We start from the raw sequence: 16007 nt of genomic DNA on the forward strand, positions 1-16007 counted from the left end.
CCGTGCCCACCCTACAGGCGCACCAGCTCCCAAGCCCAGGCTTGACAAGAGATGACACCCACTACCAAGCAGACAACGAAAGTGGTTTGGGCACATTTGGAGTTTATTTGCTGCAGTTCCTTGGAGCTAGTTTACAAGGCAAAGACAAACAAAAAACAATTGGAATAATAATATTTTTAAAAAACCCTGTCAACAACTTTCAGTCATTTCTTTGTATTTTGACAAATCTTTTTTTAAACAAATACAAAATAATCTAAAAGGAGAAAAACTATGTATGAATTATTTACACCTCTGATAAATAGACTGATACTGATCCAGGTGCTGGTCTGCCCAGGGCACACCCGTGAGAACCAGTGTGCAGGAGGGGTTCTGACCCTGGCCCAACCCCCCCACAACCTGGCTGGCACTGCCTGGTTCTCCACCAGGAGGCTCAGTTTTCCAGCCTGGACCCTCTTCTGTCACTGTCTCCTTCACACACTCCAGCATCAAGCACCTGAAGCCACTCGAGGCCGGATCCACAGGAAGGGAGGGGCCAGGGTGCTGTCCCCACACTCACCCTTCTCTGCAAAGCTATTTCCAGAGGTGCTGACCTCCTTCTGAGATTGGAGGAGCCCAGCTCACACAGCCTAGGGGGGCCCATGGCTCCTCCACCTGCCTGGAGGCAGCATTCTGCCACCGAGGCCTTGGCCACACGGAGGAGTGTGCCACCTGCTCTGCCTGGACTGGCACGCTGGCCCTGGCCAAGGAGCAGGAGCTGCCCTTGAGAGTCCCTGAGAGAACGGCAGGAGATGCTGCGCTTCATGGCTCCCTTCACACTGAGTTAGGAGACCAGGGCCAACTCACACATGTGCCGTGGCATGCCACGCCACAGGGGGAGGGGACAGAAAGGCCACCTCACCCTTGCCTGACTGCACTGCACGCTGCTGAGTGAGGCCCCTGCTCCTGGAGGCTCCCACAGAGTGCACCAGAATAGTCCAGTTGGGGATACTTTTGAGGCAGAAAAGACTGGAGCCCCAAGGGGATCAGGTAAAACCTACTCCTTCCTCTAGAACGAGGAGTGGAGTCCTTGGGGAGGAGAAAGAAAAACCAGCTATGAAACAGTCGTTGGCCGCCCGGGACCACGGGTGGCCTCCTCACAGTTTTGGTTACTAGGAAAATGCAGACTCCCACTTTAGAGCGCAGTGGGCCTGGGTACTGAGGCCAGGCAAGGGGCCAGCCGCCTTCACCCCACCCCACAGGCACTGGGCAGGAGCTGCCCAGACTGTCCGCCTGCTGCCCTGCTGGGGTCCTGGAGGCCTCCCTGTGTCTGCCGGGCCCTGCCAGCAGCCCTGCTTTTGCCCCTCTAGCCCACACAGGTCACGAGGCAGCAGCTCCTGGGGTGCCAGCAGCCCCAGAGCCCCTACTGGGGAAGCTTCCCAAGCAGGGCACAGGAGGGCAGAGTACAGTGCTACGTTCATGTTTGCTTTACAAAAACAAAAATAAATCTTTCTAGTGCGTGGCTTCTTTTCCTTTCCTCCGTTCTCCTCAGTCCATAAAGTACATCCTCACAGGCATGTGTGGAGCAGAGGTGGAGGCCCTTGGCCAGGAACACTGCGAGGTAAAGAGAGAGCTCTGCGGTGCCATGGGCCTGCGAGCTGAGGCCTGGGACCGCGGCACTGCTCTGCTGCTGCCAGAGAGCGCTTCTGAGAGCGGCTGCAGCCCGCGGGGCGGCGGCAGCCCCAGCCCTCACTGCCCACCCTTCTCCCACTTAGAAAACTGCAAAAGCTGAAGCTAGTCTTTAGGAGCGGGCAGGAACTAGCAGAGGAGCCCTCTGCTCTCCTGCTTGGCTCGCTGCGCCCCCAGGGCAGGCGGGAGAAAGGCCCCGGCTCAGGGGGCTGCCGTGCCCTGGTGCACGCTCAGTGTCTCTTCGTGGACGAGACCTTCTTTTTCCGTGCGGCAAGCATCTCGTAGAAAGGGTCTCTGCTGATGGCAGCCCTGGAGGACAGAAAAGGGAGAGAAGAGGCATGAGGGGTAGATGAACCTGGGCTGCCAGCTGTCACCAGGAACGCCCACCCTCACTCTGTCCAAGTGGTAGCTTAAGGTGACACACAGGGACATGTAACAAAGTAAGCATGGGGGTTCCTGCCTATTTTAAACTAACATCACTTAGCATTTGGGAGCAGAACCATTATACATTCACTCCTTAGCTGAGTTCCCAGCGTGGGGATTTGGTTTTCTCAACCAAGGGACTGTCCTCTGTATCCCTGAGTGGCATGCTGCAACACTTGCCACTAAGTTACTTCACTCATAGTGAAGGCAGGGAACTCCTGGGGTCCTGTTGTACCAGCTCCATGTAAATGAGTACTGCTGCTGGGGGCCCAGTGCAAAAGGGGAATGGCCATGCTGCCTGTCCAGCCCAGTGAGGGAGGGCACACGTGAGCTGCACTGGACAGTGGAGGTGGCTAAGGCCACAAAGCTGGTGCTTGGTCTCCTAGGGAAGCAGAGTCTGTGTGATGCTTAGTTCTAGTGGTCACCAGTGACCCGGAGTCCACAGCACACACATCCCAGCTGCCACAGCTCTGGTGAGCTGGCTGGGTCTCACCACCACAGGGACTCAGCACCCAAAGGAATACGGCTAGTCAGAGGCCTTTCATCTCCAGGGGTAGCTGATTCTACCTTGCCTTTTGGGCGATGGCCAACCCTTTTGGTAGGTTGCTTGCCCTTGTACAGCAGTGCCCATGATGCCCAGATGAAGATATGCTGGGAAATGGTGCCAAGAACTGGGTTGGTATCAGTTACTCCTCAGTTACGGGCTATGTTTAACTTCCTCTTCATCCCTGGCCCTGTTAGTTCTCGGAACTGGAAATCACACCTCTCCACACCTGTCAGACACAGGCTCCCCATGGCTGACAGTGGGCATCTCTGGCCTACTGAGTGTCTGCTTGCAGTCTGGACTCTGTTGAACCCAGTGTTGAGATGGACACATGCAATGCACTAGGAGTTTGCTTAGGCTGCTGGGAACCCCTAGGAAGGGGCATCTTGGCCTTCTACGATACCATGAAGCATGTTTCTCCCAGTGCTCTCTCATTTCACTCCTCCACACAGGTTCTGAGCCAGACAGGTCCTCATCTGTGGAGTAGTGCTTACCATCTTCTGGGCTTTCCCCATGGGGATTGGGATGCAGAGATCATGCTACAGAGTCCCAGCATCTGCACATCCTCCAGAGGCCAAGCCAGAGTTCCCAGGGAAGCATCAAGAATATTTGCGGGGAGTTGTCAGAGGAGATTGGCAGCCCCAGGAGGAGGCCTAGCACCCACAAGGATCCAAGAGGGACTTTAAATAACACTCCATTTTTCTGATTACAGCAGCAAAAACTTCTATGAGAGCCAAAATGGACAAAAACAGCCAAAATTCCTTTGAAAGAGCTTTAAGGAGCCTCTACCAAAGCATATTCTAGTGACAGAAGCAGTGTGCATTCAGGTGGGAAGACAGTGGTCCACACAGGCCAGTCAGGGGCCATGCAGAACGTGGTAGGACCAGGGAAAGCGCTTTGAGTCTGCGTCAGACAGACAGTTACTGGATCGAGAGAATAGTTAATAAATTCCCAACAACAGACATGAAAGGACACAGGACACTCCGGGGGCGATCTGTTCCCTGGTCTCAGGTCTTTCCCAGACACAGAGCCAATGCTCAGAGGATGGGCTGCCTGCCTGGCCCTCTCTGTGAACCGTAACTGGCACAACAGCTGTCATGTGAGGACAATGCCTAAGTCGAGGCAGCATGCCATCAGCCTCAGCGCTCTACCTCAGTCCTCAAGCAGCCCTTGAAGTTGAGAGCGCCAGAGAAGAGATGGGTAACACACCCCAAAGACATCAAGGACTGACTGCACTGGAGACCTGCACCCAAGCCCCAGCCATCAGCCTCCTTTCTCTGGGAACTGTGAGTGGCATCTTTCCAGAGAAAAGCGTCAGCCCTCTACACCAGCATGTCAGCACCTTGCTTGCTCCCTGTCTGATCTTGGCCAAAACACCACACTGGTTGGAGTAAAGTCCCCCAAACTAATTAGACTAGGCAACAATCAGGTCCTAAGGACGGGCTGCAGCTGGGTAGAAGGCGTGCTTGCTATGTCTGAGGACACAGAGGCAGCCTGTGACCTGATGGCACATCTTCCTCACTCCCCAGGTCACCAGGGCCCAGATAACAAGCAAAGCTTTCTAAGGGAAACACTTGCATAACTCCTCATGGCCAAAGTCCCCAGAGTGATGAGTAAGGATGCTGCATTGCTGGAAGAAGAAATAACTGCCGAGAGCGTGGGGAAGTCAGACTGCTCAATGGCCGTCTTCCTGGTGCAAGGAGAAGGAAACCCATCAACCCAGGTTTCCTGTCAGTCCCAGGGAACAGTGCTGACAGAAGACATCAAGGAGCTTTGCAAAGCCTCTTTCCAGTCATGTGCCACACTGGGAAGTCCTGTTCCTGTAGTAAACCTCACACTGTGGGACCACAGTTCGTGGTGGGACTTGGAGAAGCTCCCTCCACTCAGGCTGGCTGTGTTCTCACAGCACACGGTTCATAACCTGGCATCACTGCACCGTGACTTTCCACAGCTCTCATAATTTAGGGGCTTCGTTTCCGTGTCTGTAACTGGGAGAACAGTCTCATTGGATGAAAAAGTACAATGAAGCCAAGTGCCATCCACTGAGGAGGCACCAGGGAGAGATGTCCCCCCCACAGACACATAATGGAGGTAAGTGGCTCTTGTCCCTATTCTGGGTCTCTGAATTCCCTTGGTGCCTAGGCTGGAGACATGGCCTACTCATGCTCTAATGGGCAAGAATCCAAAGACCTGCTGGGAAGCAAGCTGGGAGCCCTCCCTGAAGCCCTTCCGAGCTGGAAGGGGAGGACACTGCGGCCGTCCCGTCCCAGGTGTGGGAGCCACATACTTGATGCACTTGATCCACTCCTCCTTCTCCTCGGGAGTCGGGGCTGAGATGCGGTACACAGTGTGGTTCCCTTCCACCACCCGGCCGTCGGCCTCCGTCTTACAGGCCTTAATCACCTGGTCTTTGTTGTCAGGAATATAAAGCTCAAAGCAGTTCTGAGAAGAAAATGAGAAAGTACAGTCAGATTTTTAAGAAGCTGTTGACCAAGGAAAATGTTATTTATTTTCCCAAAGACTCTTTATTCTTACTTTCAAGAAATATGTATCAGGGAATACCTCCAGAAAATGAAGGCAGAGAACAGAAGTCAGTTGATAAAGTGTTTGCCACAGAAGCATGAGGAACTGAGTTTGATCCTGCATTTAAAAAGCCAAGTGTGGGCCAGTGTGGTGGCACATGCCTTGAATTCCTGTACTCAGGAGGCAGAGGCAGGTGGATTTCTGAGTTCGAGGCCAGTTCGGTCTACAAAACAAGCTCTAGGACAGCTAGGGCCACACAGTCTTGAAAAAGCAAAAATAAATAAGTAACAAATAAATTTGTGTGTGTGCACGCACGCGCACTTGTGTGAATGCAGGTGCACTGTACCGGCCTGGAACCCCAAGGACAGCCGCGGGTATCACCCCGTCTTCCACCTTGTCTGAGACAGGCCCACTGCTGTTTTCCCGCTGCACACACTAGGTCAGCAAGCCTGTGAACTTCTGGAAATTCTCCTTTCAACACCCCCTACCTCACAGTAGGGGTGCTGGGATTACGGACACACATCACCACACCCAGCTCTTCTGAGGACTGAACTCAGGCTCTTGTACTTGCCAATATTGTCTCACACTTTCCCACCAGCTGAGAGTCTGTCTCGGAAAACCAGGCAGACAGTTCCTGAGGAATGACTCATGTGCATATGTGTAAACACATGTACACCTCTGTGGTGATATTTTATCTGTGTCTCCCAATAAAATTTGTCTGAGGATCAGAGGAAAAAGCCAGCCACTATATTAAACATGGAAGTCAGGCAATGGTAGCACACACCTTTAATCCTATCACTTGGGAGGCAGGGATCTGTCTGGATCTCTGTGAGTTCAAGGCCACACTGGGAACAGAGCCAGACGTGGTGGCACATGCCTTAAATTCCAACATTAGTTAACCATGGAGGTCTGTAGGTCTGTACATCTGTACAGACAGACAGGAAGTGACAGAGCTGGGCAGGAAGAGGAAGTGATGTAGCTGGATGGAGAGAGCAATGATATAGCAGAACAGAAAGGCATATAGGCATGGGTAGCAGGAATCTTAGAAGGTCTTATTAATAAAATCAAACCTGAGCCAGTTATTGGGGTGAACTGGAAGATCAGAGAGACAGAACAAGCCACAGCTTCCTCACCTGCCAATTCCTCAGCTGATCCTGTTTCTTCAGACTGGATGCCTCTGTGTCCTCATCCAGAATGAATCTCAGCTGAACTGTGCTGCTCAAAACCTAAAAGCTTAACCAGCCAAATGCTTCTAGTTCCTGGTCTTCACACCTTATATACCTTTCTGCTACCTGCCATCACTCCCTGGAATTAAAGGCTCGCTTTCTGGGATTAAAGGCATGAGTCACCATGCTTGGCTGTATCCTTGAACAGATGGATTTCTGCCTCTGGAATGCTAGGATTAAAGGTGTGAGCGCCACCATTTTCTAGCCTTTGTATCTAGTGGCTGTTCTGTCTCTGACCCCAGATAAGTTTAATAGGGTGCACAATATTTTTGGGAACACAATACCACCACAGGCATGGGTATACAAGAAGTAGGTCTCGCTGGGTGGTGGTAGTACACGCCTTTAATTCCAGCACTTGGGAGGCAGAGGCAGGCAGATCTCTGTGAGTTCGAGGCCAGTCTGCTCTACAGAGTGAGTTCCAGGACAGGCTCCAAAGCTGCACAGAGAAACCCTGTCTAGAACCCCCCCCCCCCAAAAAAAAGTCTCTTTGGTCAGTAAGGTGAGGCTGGCTTGTGGCTTTTCCTATTCCTTTGATCATTCAGGTTTTAACCCTGATACCTGGCTCCCAGTGTTTTACTTAATAAGACCCTTTAGTAATTTGTCTACACACCTGCACACATACACAAGTATTTTTCCTAAGGAAAAAGAAGCTCAGACTTGAACACTGAAGGATGCTGGCCTGACACCTGCTGGCTCCACCTCTGACAGACAGGAGCATGCACAGAGCTGCAGGTGAGCTGCTCCCGTGCCACACAATGTCATAAAGCCAGCACTGAGCTATGGGTGCTCGCAGCTGACCTGTTAGGAGGGACAGTTCAGTCAGTAGGTGACACTGAGGCAGACAAACAGAACAAAGTAAGGCTATTTGTTTCATCTTTCACTTGAACACTAAGGGTAATCAAAGCAGGCGGAGGTAAAGGCATGGCTTTGTTTTTCTTAAAATGCCTTCCAATGTCACTCTTTCTTAGAGCAAAGCTGTGACCATCCCTATGGTGGTATTTTATTTGTACTGAAATGTGATTTTCATTGTATGTTAATAAATAAAGTTGCCTGGGGGTCAGAGCTATTAGAGCCATAGCAAGAGCATGGTGGTAGTGGCGCATGCCTTTAATCTCAGCACTTGGTAGAAGAGCTAGGTAGATCTCTGTGTGTTCAAGGATATAGCCAGCATTGGAGACATACGCCTTTAAGACCTGGAGGGCTGTACTTACAGGAAGTGACAAGGCAGTCATGTGTTTGGGTTTACAACCAATGAGAAGGCAGAACAGAAAGACTATTTAAAGACATACACACAGGAAGTAGCTCTCTTTTGGGGAGATAGGAGCACCGCAGGAGGTAAGATTTTAGCTCTGAGCTCTGACCTCTTGACTTTCTCTTTTACATTGGTTCTGTGTTTCTTATTTTAATAAGAAGGTTGGTTACATCTACACATCCCCTTCTGGCCCTGGGCAATATCATAGGAATACTCACCGGCTTTTTGGAGTCTTCTACCTCTCGGATACTCAGATTCTCTAAGGGGATGATCCCACGGGGCTCTTTATCCTGGAACAGGTGAAGAAAGACTTTACTCACAGCTGAGGAAACACCTGTTTCTCCTCCCTCAGCCCATCCTGACTCCTCCCTCTCAGGCATGAAACTCCTAGGCAGGCTTCAGCCACCCTTGAGTTCTACAACAGGACCAGGGTTAGGAGTGTGTGGCAAGGCTGGGAAAATCCAAAGCCCTCTGCAGACCACAAGGCCAGGGGCCTCAGCTGATTAACTTCATTATTCATACAAATGCAGGAAATCATCAGAAAAAGGGAACATCCTATATATATATATAGCACATATCAGATCCCATACAGGTCTGCCAGGACCTCTAGCACAAGGTAATGATGAGATTGATCAGTTACTAATAGGTAATGTGCTAGAAGCCTCAGAATGTCATAAGAAATACCATGTAAATAGCAAAGGTTTGAAGAAGGATTTCTCCATCACTTGGCAACAGGCTAAGGATATTGTGAAAAAATGTCCTACTTGTTCCATCTATAACCAAACTCCATTACCTGCAGGGAGTAATCCAAAAGGTATACAAAGAAATGAAATTTGGCAGATGGATATGTTTCATTTTGCAGAATTTGGAAGATTTAAGTATGTACATCATACCATTGACACCTATTCAGGATTTCAATGGGCAACTCCTATGAGTTCTGAAAAGGCTGATTCTGTGATTACAAACCTATTAGAAGTTATGGCCATCATGGGAATACCTGTACAAATTAAGACAGACAATGCCCCAGCATATGTCTCCAATAAAATGAGACAATTCTTTGCTTATTACAATATAAAGCATGTTACAGGTATACCACACAATCCCACAGGCCAAGCAGTCATAGAAAGATCTAATCAAACTTTAAAGGATATATTAAATAAACAACAACAGGTAACAATGACTCCTAGAAATAGACTGCATAGTGCTTTATTAACCTTGAATTTTCTCAATGCTAATGAGAAAGGAACAACAGCTGCGGAGACATTGGACGACAGACAAAACTCCTGAGCTAAACCAACTGGTTTATTTCAAGGATGTGCTGACCTCAGAATGGAAACCTGGATATGTTCTACGTTGGGGAAGGGGTTTTGCCTTTGTTTCTACAGGAGAAGAAAAGCTATGGATACCAACAAAATTAATAAAAATTCGATTTGAACAGGAAAAACCCCTTGATGAAGAGAAGTAAAAGATCATCCACCAATGTGACATCTCTATAAGTTGTAAGAAAAATTTAACAATCAAAGGGTGGGGTAGGGTTCTGTTTTTGTCTTTCCAGGACAATGGAAATACCCATCTTCCAAAAATCATAAGGCCTTGGATATCCAGATGTTTACAGCAGAAAGAAAGAATCTATTGGTACCAATCTACACACGGTAAAATCTCACTGTCTAACATCTACCTCTCTATCAATCTAGAAAAGTTGTGGTTCCAATTTAATTATAAGCCAAGCTGGCTTTGGAGATGGAATTGGCTCACTCCTTCTCTAAACCCAAATGTATTGCTAAAAGAAAAGTTTGAGAGATTCTTCAGTCCCGTATAAGAACAGCCCTCTGGTGTGAGACAGAAGGAAACCAATAAAAAGGGACCATTGTCTTCTAAATTCTAATTCTCTCCATGCTTACTCTTGATTTCTCAGAATCCTTTCTTACATGCTATGTCCTTTTTAAATCCAAACCTTCCATTTTTGATAACAAATAAGTTTTTCCAATAGCAATCTCAGAAGTCTCCAGAAGGAAGATGGGGCCTCAACAACAACTCTACCCAGTCCAGAATGATGCCATGGTAATCATCATCATACTGCACTTCTTGCCAGAATTTCAGACAATCTTACCCATTACTCTAAAACTTGCTGCAGAACCTACAGTTAGTCTAACTGAGATTTAACTATCTGAGCTTTCTCACAGTACCCAACAGAGATAACATTACCCCCTAAACGACAGGAAGCAATTCTAAGAAAACAATGCCCCTTCTCCCTTAGGTTTCATAATTCTCAGGGTTATGGATGATGGTTATAGGGTTGGGGGTGGAAGAAAATATTAGACTCAGTATTCTAAAAAAAAAAAGCGGGGCGGGGGGAGAAGAAATGGAATGGATAGGTATAAGATATGATGGTAGATCAATGTATATACTAGTAAACAAATTTAGTAAAATAGCAACCTTAGATAATTTGCACTGTAATTTGTACTGTTATGGATTCTTATATGTTGATACAAATGTAAACTATTTTTATACTCCTGTTTAAGATAATTTGTATATTGATACAAATACAGTACTATATTTGTTATAATGTACATATATTTCTACTCTTATTTGAAATATTTTTATATTGATACAAATGTAAATTTATATCTGTCATACTTTATGTATGTCCGACTTCTGTTTAGGATATTTGGTATATTGGTATATATTTGATTATTGTCATATTGCATATCGCACTATATATTCCTACCTGTTATAAATATCTTGTGTATTGTCACAATTTTGAAGTCATCGTTCTTCACCATACATTTGCTCATAGACTGTTTACTTTGTTTATGTGAAGCCTTAGTCCTTAGGTTATTTCGGTAGATAAGACTTATATATTTATAGTCACCTATGCCTGTCATCTCTACAGTTATGTTAGTTAGGTTATCCAGATTTACAGATACATAGGTCAGATGGATAGGTAATCTTCAAACACTTCATAGACCTAGAGAATATGGGATTTAAATAACTTAGAATTCTGTTGACATGAGACACAATTGCTCCTGGCTGCACCAATTTGATCCCGAGAGAATGTTAGGCTTCTAAGACATTTTCATTTGGAAGTTTGTCTTTTTGGCACAAAATGGCCTACTGGGCAAAGAACTGCCCTTGCCCTGACGGCTGACAGTACAAATGCAATGCTGTCCTTTCTAGACAAGCAGGACACAAGGAAAGCAACCACTGTACTCTGCCAAGACAGGGTAAAATGGTCTTTCAGAATTCCTGCTTCTGAAAATTGTCTGTCAGATACTCTAGGCCTGTAGCCAATTTAAATACAGCAACAATGCTGAGAAACATTAGGTGACTGTCCAGGCTGCCAGCTGTCTTGGTCTACTCTTGAAAGATTCCCGAAAGTTGCTTGCATCCATCTACCATTTCTCAGGTACCATTATGTTCCTTCTCAGGTCTTTGATGGGATTGAAGACTAGCAGTTATAGTTACAACTTAGTATATATAATATCTTAGATAGAACATATTAAGTATTAGATTCAGGTTCTTTAGGATAGGACACCTTTTGGAATGATCTTTATAACATGCCATTTACCTATGCTCTATACTTCTCTGGATTTTAGTATGTGTTTCTTGCTTGATATTGTTTGCATTGGTTGTAGTTCCATCTTATCTAGGTCATTATCCCTCATTATTCCTGGACAATATTTGATAACCATTCCTTTGTATATAGTCTTGTATTAGTTTAGAACCTTCTTATTTAGACAAAAAGGGGGAGATGTAGTGGGTAGCCATTCCAGCTTGGATCTGGAAGTTCCAACCCCCACTGAGACTCTGGCAACTGTCACGCCTACGAGGCAGGGCCAGGGGAGGCGCCTGGAGACCTGAGAGCTGGATGGTTGAGCGCTCTCTCAGTGCCGGGACCCTGAACAGTGGAGGTGGACCGAGCAGAGCTCCAGAGAACACCGCTGGACTGCGATACACCTTCCCCAGACCCTGTGACCTACCTTTCCCTTTTTTTTAAGTTGCCCACTAAATAAATCTTCCTTTTAACTAAGTGGAGTGGCCTTAATAATTTCACCAATACTCAGCAGGTACCATCAAAGTGTACCTGGCAATAACCCATAGGACCTCAAGCAGGGAACATGTCAGCTACTTTCTCTAAGAAAGAGCTTTTCCCCTCTTCCATGTCTGTATCTGTCTTTCCTTTTCCTTTTCCTAGCATGGTTCTGTGCCACTAACTCCTGGGAGTCTTTCCAGGCCTAGGTCTAGGCACTCCTGCCCATGCCTAATGTAGGGACTCCAGCTGAGTTTCAGATTACCTTTGCTCACTGCACATCACCTGAATTTGTGACCCTTAGGGTGATACTGTCTTTTGGACAGCTGCTCCACGATCCATAGAGGTGCCTGACAGATGGTCCTCATTCCCTCCTTCACCTCAACTGGCCCTCTGAGGAACTGGCCATCACATCAGCAAGGCCCCTACCAGGGACATACTTCTGCCCTACCAGCCAGCTAACCTTGGTCAACCCTGTCACTTCTCAAACATATGCACAATATGTCAAAAACAAACCATCCCCGGGAGGCAACCAGGCAGTGGGACCGAGTCCTGTGCTCATTGAACGAGTTGGCTGTTTGAAACCTGGAGCTTATGCAGGGACGCTTGGCTCAGTCTGGGAGGAGGGGACTGGACCTGCCTGGACTGAATCTACCAGGTTGATCGCAGTCCTCAGGGGAGGCTTTGCTCTGGAGGAGGTGGGAATGGGGGGTAGGTTGGGGGGACGGGGAGGGGGTGGGAGGGGGGAGAACAGGGGAACCCATGGCTGATATGTAGAACTGAATGGTATTGTAAAATAAAATAAAAGGAAAAAAAACTTCAAAAAATATAAACAAACAAACAAATAAATAAATAAAATATAACACCAAAAACAAAACAAAACAAAACAAAACAAAACCAAAAACATCCTACCATTTAATCAACCAACCAAATCCGTTCAGTGCTGGCCTGAGGACACCTTCTCTGAGCTGCTCCTCTGAGCTTCCAGCATCATCTACTGAGAAAGACCCAGCTCTTTCTGCCTCATCCCTCAATAATCAAGCTGGCGTATGCTGCTTCTTGTCAGCACTACTCTGCTCCTTGGCTATGCCACGCAGCAGCTAATCTGTACCAGGTAACCTACTCCACACCTTTGCTCTCCTTCCCCCAACTCAAAAATCACCTTCTAACTGGGTGGTGTGTGCACCCCTGTTACTTACTTTTCTATCGAACAGCACCCAAATCAACTGCATGTGTTCGTCTTGTCAAAATCTCCTTCTTAGGCTAATTCATACTGAGTATTCTCCTAATCTTAACTGTGGCCAAGTCTCTCTCAGAGCCAGTTGGCCTCTAAGCCCGGGGACATTCCATCCCCAAGTTCACAGCTCTCCCCTGTTTCACTGCCTGAGACCCAGTTCCCACGGTTAAGATTTCCCCGATTTTACTGGGCATTGTCATTTTGACAGGGTGCATCTTCCAACAGTATTCTGAGGGGGAGTACAAAGGGCAGGGGAACCCTGTTAAAATCTCCCATGTTGGAAAGGTTTTCACCTGACTGGAGCTCAGATGCATCGAACAGTGTGGGTCGAGAGTGCATCCTCCAGACTGTGACACATGGCACCCTTCAGCTCTCAGGCTATTCTGTGTAAGTTTTTCTGTTGGCTGAAACTGTGCTCTTTGTTCTCTAGGTACTGAGACTCAGAAGGAACATGAACTCGGTGAGGATCTATTTTCGGTCATGATGCAGGGTAAGCCTGGAGGCACATTTTCCATTTGAGGATGGTCTAAGTGATTGTCAGTATCTCACAGTTGTCATCCTCTCTGGGCCACATGGGACCTCTTGGGCTAGCTCTTGTCTCCTGTATCATTTGCTCTGTGTCCTAGTACTCTTTCTGGAAACCCTGGTTCCTTCCAGCCCTTCTACTGCATTTATGACCGAAGTGTTTTGTTTTCACGAGCATGTCTGTCGGTCTGTCCTGGGCTCATTACATCCCTGTTCCCGTCCCTGCTGCAATGGGCCATCTCTCTAAGACCAGTCTCCGGCTCCCCACAGTCTTTTCCTCTCTCCTGCAAGCAGCTCTGGCCTCCACCTGCTCTTCGTCAGAAGCCTTCTTAGGCATCTGGACTTGCCAGTTGTATCATTTGGAGAGTGAGGGACTAAGCTGAGTAAGCGTGTAGACTGCAGGTTCTTTCTGCTCACGAGGGTCCTCTCCCACGGCTGACCAGAGTCTGCCTGAGATCCTCACAGCCCTCTTCTGGGGTATCAGTCCCTCACATGGCAGTTACAGAAGGGGAGATAATCACTTACCTGAGTTTCCCTGACCCTCCTATGTGCATACAATGCCCACCCTCAGCAGTGCTAGGAGGACCCCTTGGTCCAGAGACTCACAGTAGTCCCCTCCTGAGGAAGAACCCCCAGGCAGCTGCAGGAAGGATGGCCACCGGCTTCTTCAACAATTCCCAGTCTACTTCCCCATTCCCTTTCCCCCTCCACTCTCATTTCCTGGCCACAGGGTGCCTGAACATGTCAAGGATTCCAATGTTGAAGTGGGTTGTCAAGTCATCCTAATGCAGAGCCTGTGAGGCACGGCTTCTTTATTCTGCTAGACTGCAGGGGCCGGGGCAATGAGCTGCTACATGTGCACAGTACATGGTCTGTGGTCTAGATGTGCAGTTGTGAACCAAAAGGGGCTCGAAGAACTGCTCAGTAGGAGGACCTGGGTCCTATCCCCAGCACCAAAATTAAAATAACCAAATAATTCTATACCAAGTCCAGGCACAGACCCATGGTACGTACACCTTACCACTGGTTTCATCTATGTCCCAACAAGGACAGAAAAAAACAGTGCCAAGTCCTTTGGCCTATGTGATGTCTTACACCAAGTACCAATATCTTTGCAAAAACATGACTCGCTCATTATAAAGAATTTAAAATACTGCAGAAAAGAATAAAAGAAAAAGGTTTTAGACACTCCAAATCAGATCACCTGGTGACCACATGGAAGCACTGTGGGGTGGGGGTATAGAGGGCTGATGTGATGTGGAGGGAGAAGAACATGTCTGTGAGGATGGGCTATTTCATGTAGTATTTTCATAAAAGATATCCTATTAAGAAAAAATTGAGGCAGAAAATGAAAACACAAGGAACTTCAAGGAAAATGCTTCCTTGCCATGAAAGACCATTCTTAAAGTAGCCTTACAAAAACTGCTAGGTGTTTCATCTGTTTTGAAAAATGTCATGTGATTCAGCTTCAACAGTTTGAAAGATGAAGTGTTCTTCCTACTGCTGGTCCCTGCTGACACTGACTTCACTTGACACTTTCCAGGTTTCTAACACCCCCAAGCCTGTCCCGCAGCCACAGGGTCTAGTTACTTAGCACAGGCATGAATCCATTCCAGGTCTCGGCACAGTTCCGTGTGGACCCTGTATCTCCATGCTGCTTCCGTGGTTAGGAAATTTTAGCAACAGCTCTATAGCGAAGTCACCCAAGTTCCAGCTCTGTGTTTAGGCATCAGTTTACACTTGAGTATCTTCTATAACTTCTATGTTTAAGAAAATTTCAACATTGGTCCTGCTTTTCAGTGCTGGCAGCAGCCCTCAGCACAAGGTCCACACGTTGGTAGTCTGGTTTTAGTTCCACAGCTCAGTGCAGGATGCTGTCAATTCTCCCAACCGTACCTTTCAGCACTGGCCCCTTATGTCAGCATACCTGGCCTGCTGAGCTCAGCACTTCTGCCCCAGACTTAAGTGAAAGAGCTCAGCATCCACCCGCCCCACCTGCACCCCACCTTCTACATCTTGGGAACAATTCCACAGGTACAAAACGGATTTTGCAGGTATCAACTTCCTGGCACTGACACTGTGTCCTATGCCCAGCACCTGGTGCTTACTTCTAATTTTGCTGTCTTCCTGCAGCAAGTGAGGACATCCTTAGTTAATATGTCCTACTCCTTAAAGTTCACAGACTTGCTAAAGAACGAGCCACAACTCCATAGCTCCACAGTGATTCAGAAATGCACAGCTCTAGCTCTCATGAGCTGAAGTCCTGTTCTGCCTTCTAGATCATTCTGGTCACTATTTAAGTGACCCTAGACGATTTTCCTGGACTCTCTGGGGGCCAGGTGTTTGCTCTTCTGTACTTTCTACAGTGTCCTAAGTGAACTGGAGGAGGCTCCTCCGAAGCTTGTCCAGAGAAGAGCTGACTCTACCTGTTGGCTCCCAGAAGCCCAAAGGCAGCTTTCCGGGGAGAATGCACCATCCCGTCACAGAGAGAAGTCCTGTCTGCTCACTCCCCATCCTTGACCCACAGTGGACTTCACTCCATGCACTCTTACCAGCCTATGTCTTCCTCCAGGCCAAAGGGT

The 16007-nt window shown here is 47.7% G+C and overlaps 1 protein-coding gene across 3 annotated transcripts in view; it reads right to left on the bottom strand.

The window, feature by feature from the left end:
• Positions 1–82: 82 nt before the first annotated feature.
• The window catches only part of Cyth1 (cytohesin 1), a 95530-nt gene continuing 79605 nt past the window's right edge, over positions 83–16007 (bottom strand). For all 3 annotated transcript variants that reach the window (XM_006990267.3, XM_042283191.2, XM_076543837.1), the window contains exons 11-13: positions 7852–7923; positions 4920–5074; positions 83–1974 (exon numbers count right to left, since the gene is read on the bottom strand). In XM_006990267.3, coding sequence (XP_006990329.1) covers positions 1896–1974; positions 4920–5074; positions 7852–7923 — 306 coding nt within the window. In that variant the 3' untranslated portion in view covers positions 83–1895. The remainder of the gene's footprint in view (positions 1975–4919; positions 5075–7851; positions 7924–16007) is intronic.

This window comes from Peromyscus maniculatus, chromosome 8, assembly GCF_049852395.1.
Source record: "Peromyscus maniculatus bairdii isolate BWxNUB_F1_BW_parent chromosome 8, HU_Pman_BW_mat_3.1, whole genome shotgun sequence".
In the NCBI taxonomy this organism is placed as follows: domain Eukaryota; kingdom Metazoa; phylum Chordata; class Mammalia; order Rodentia; family Cricetidae; genus Peromyscus; species Peromyscus maniculatus.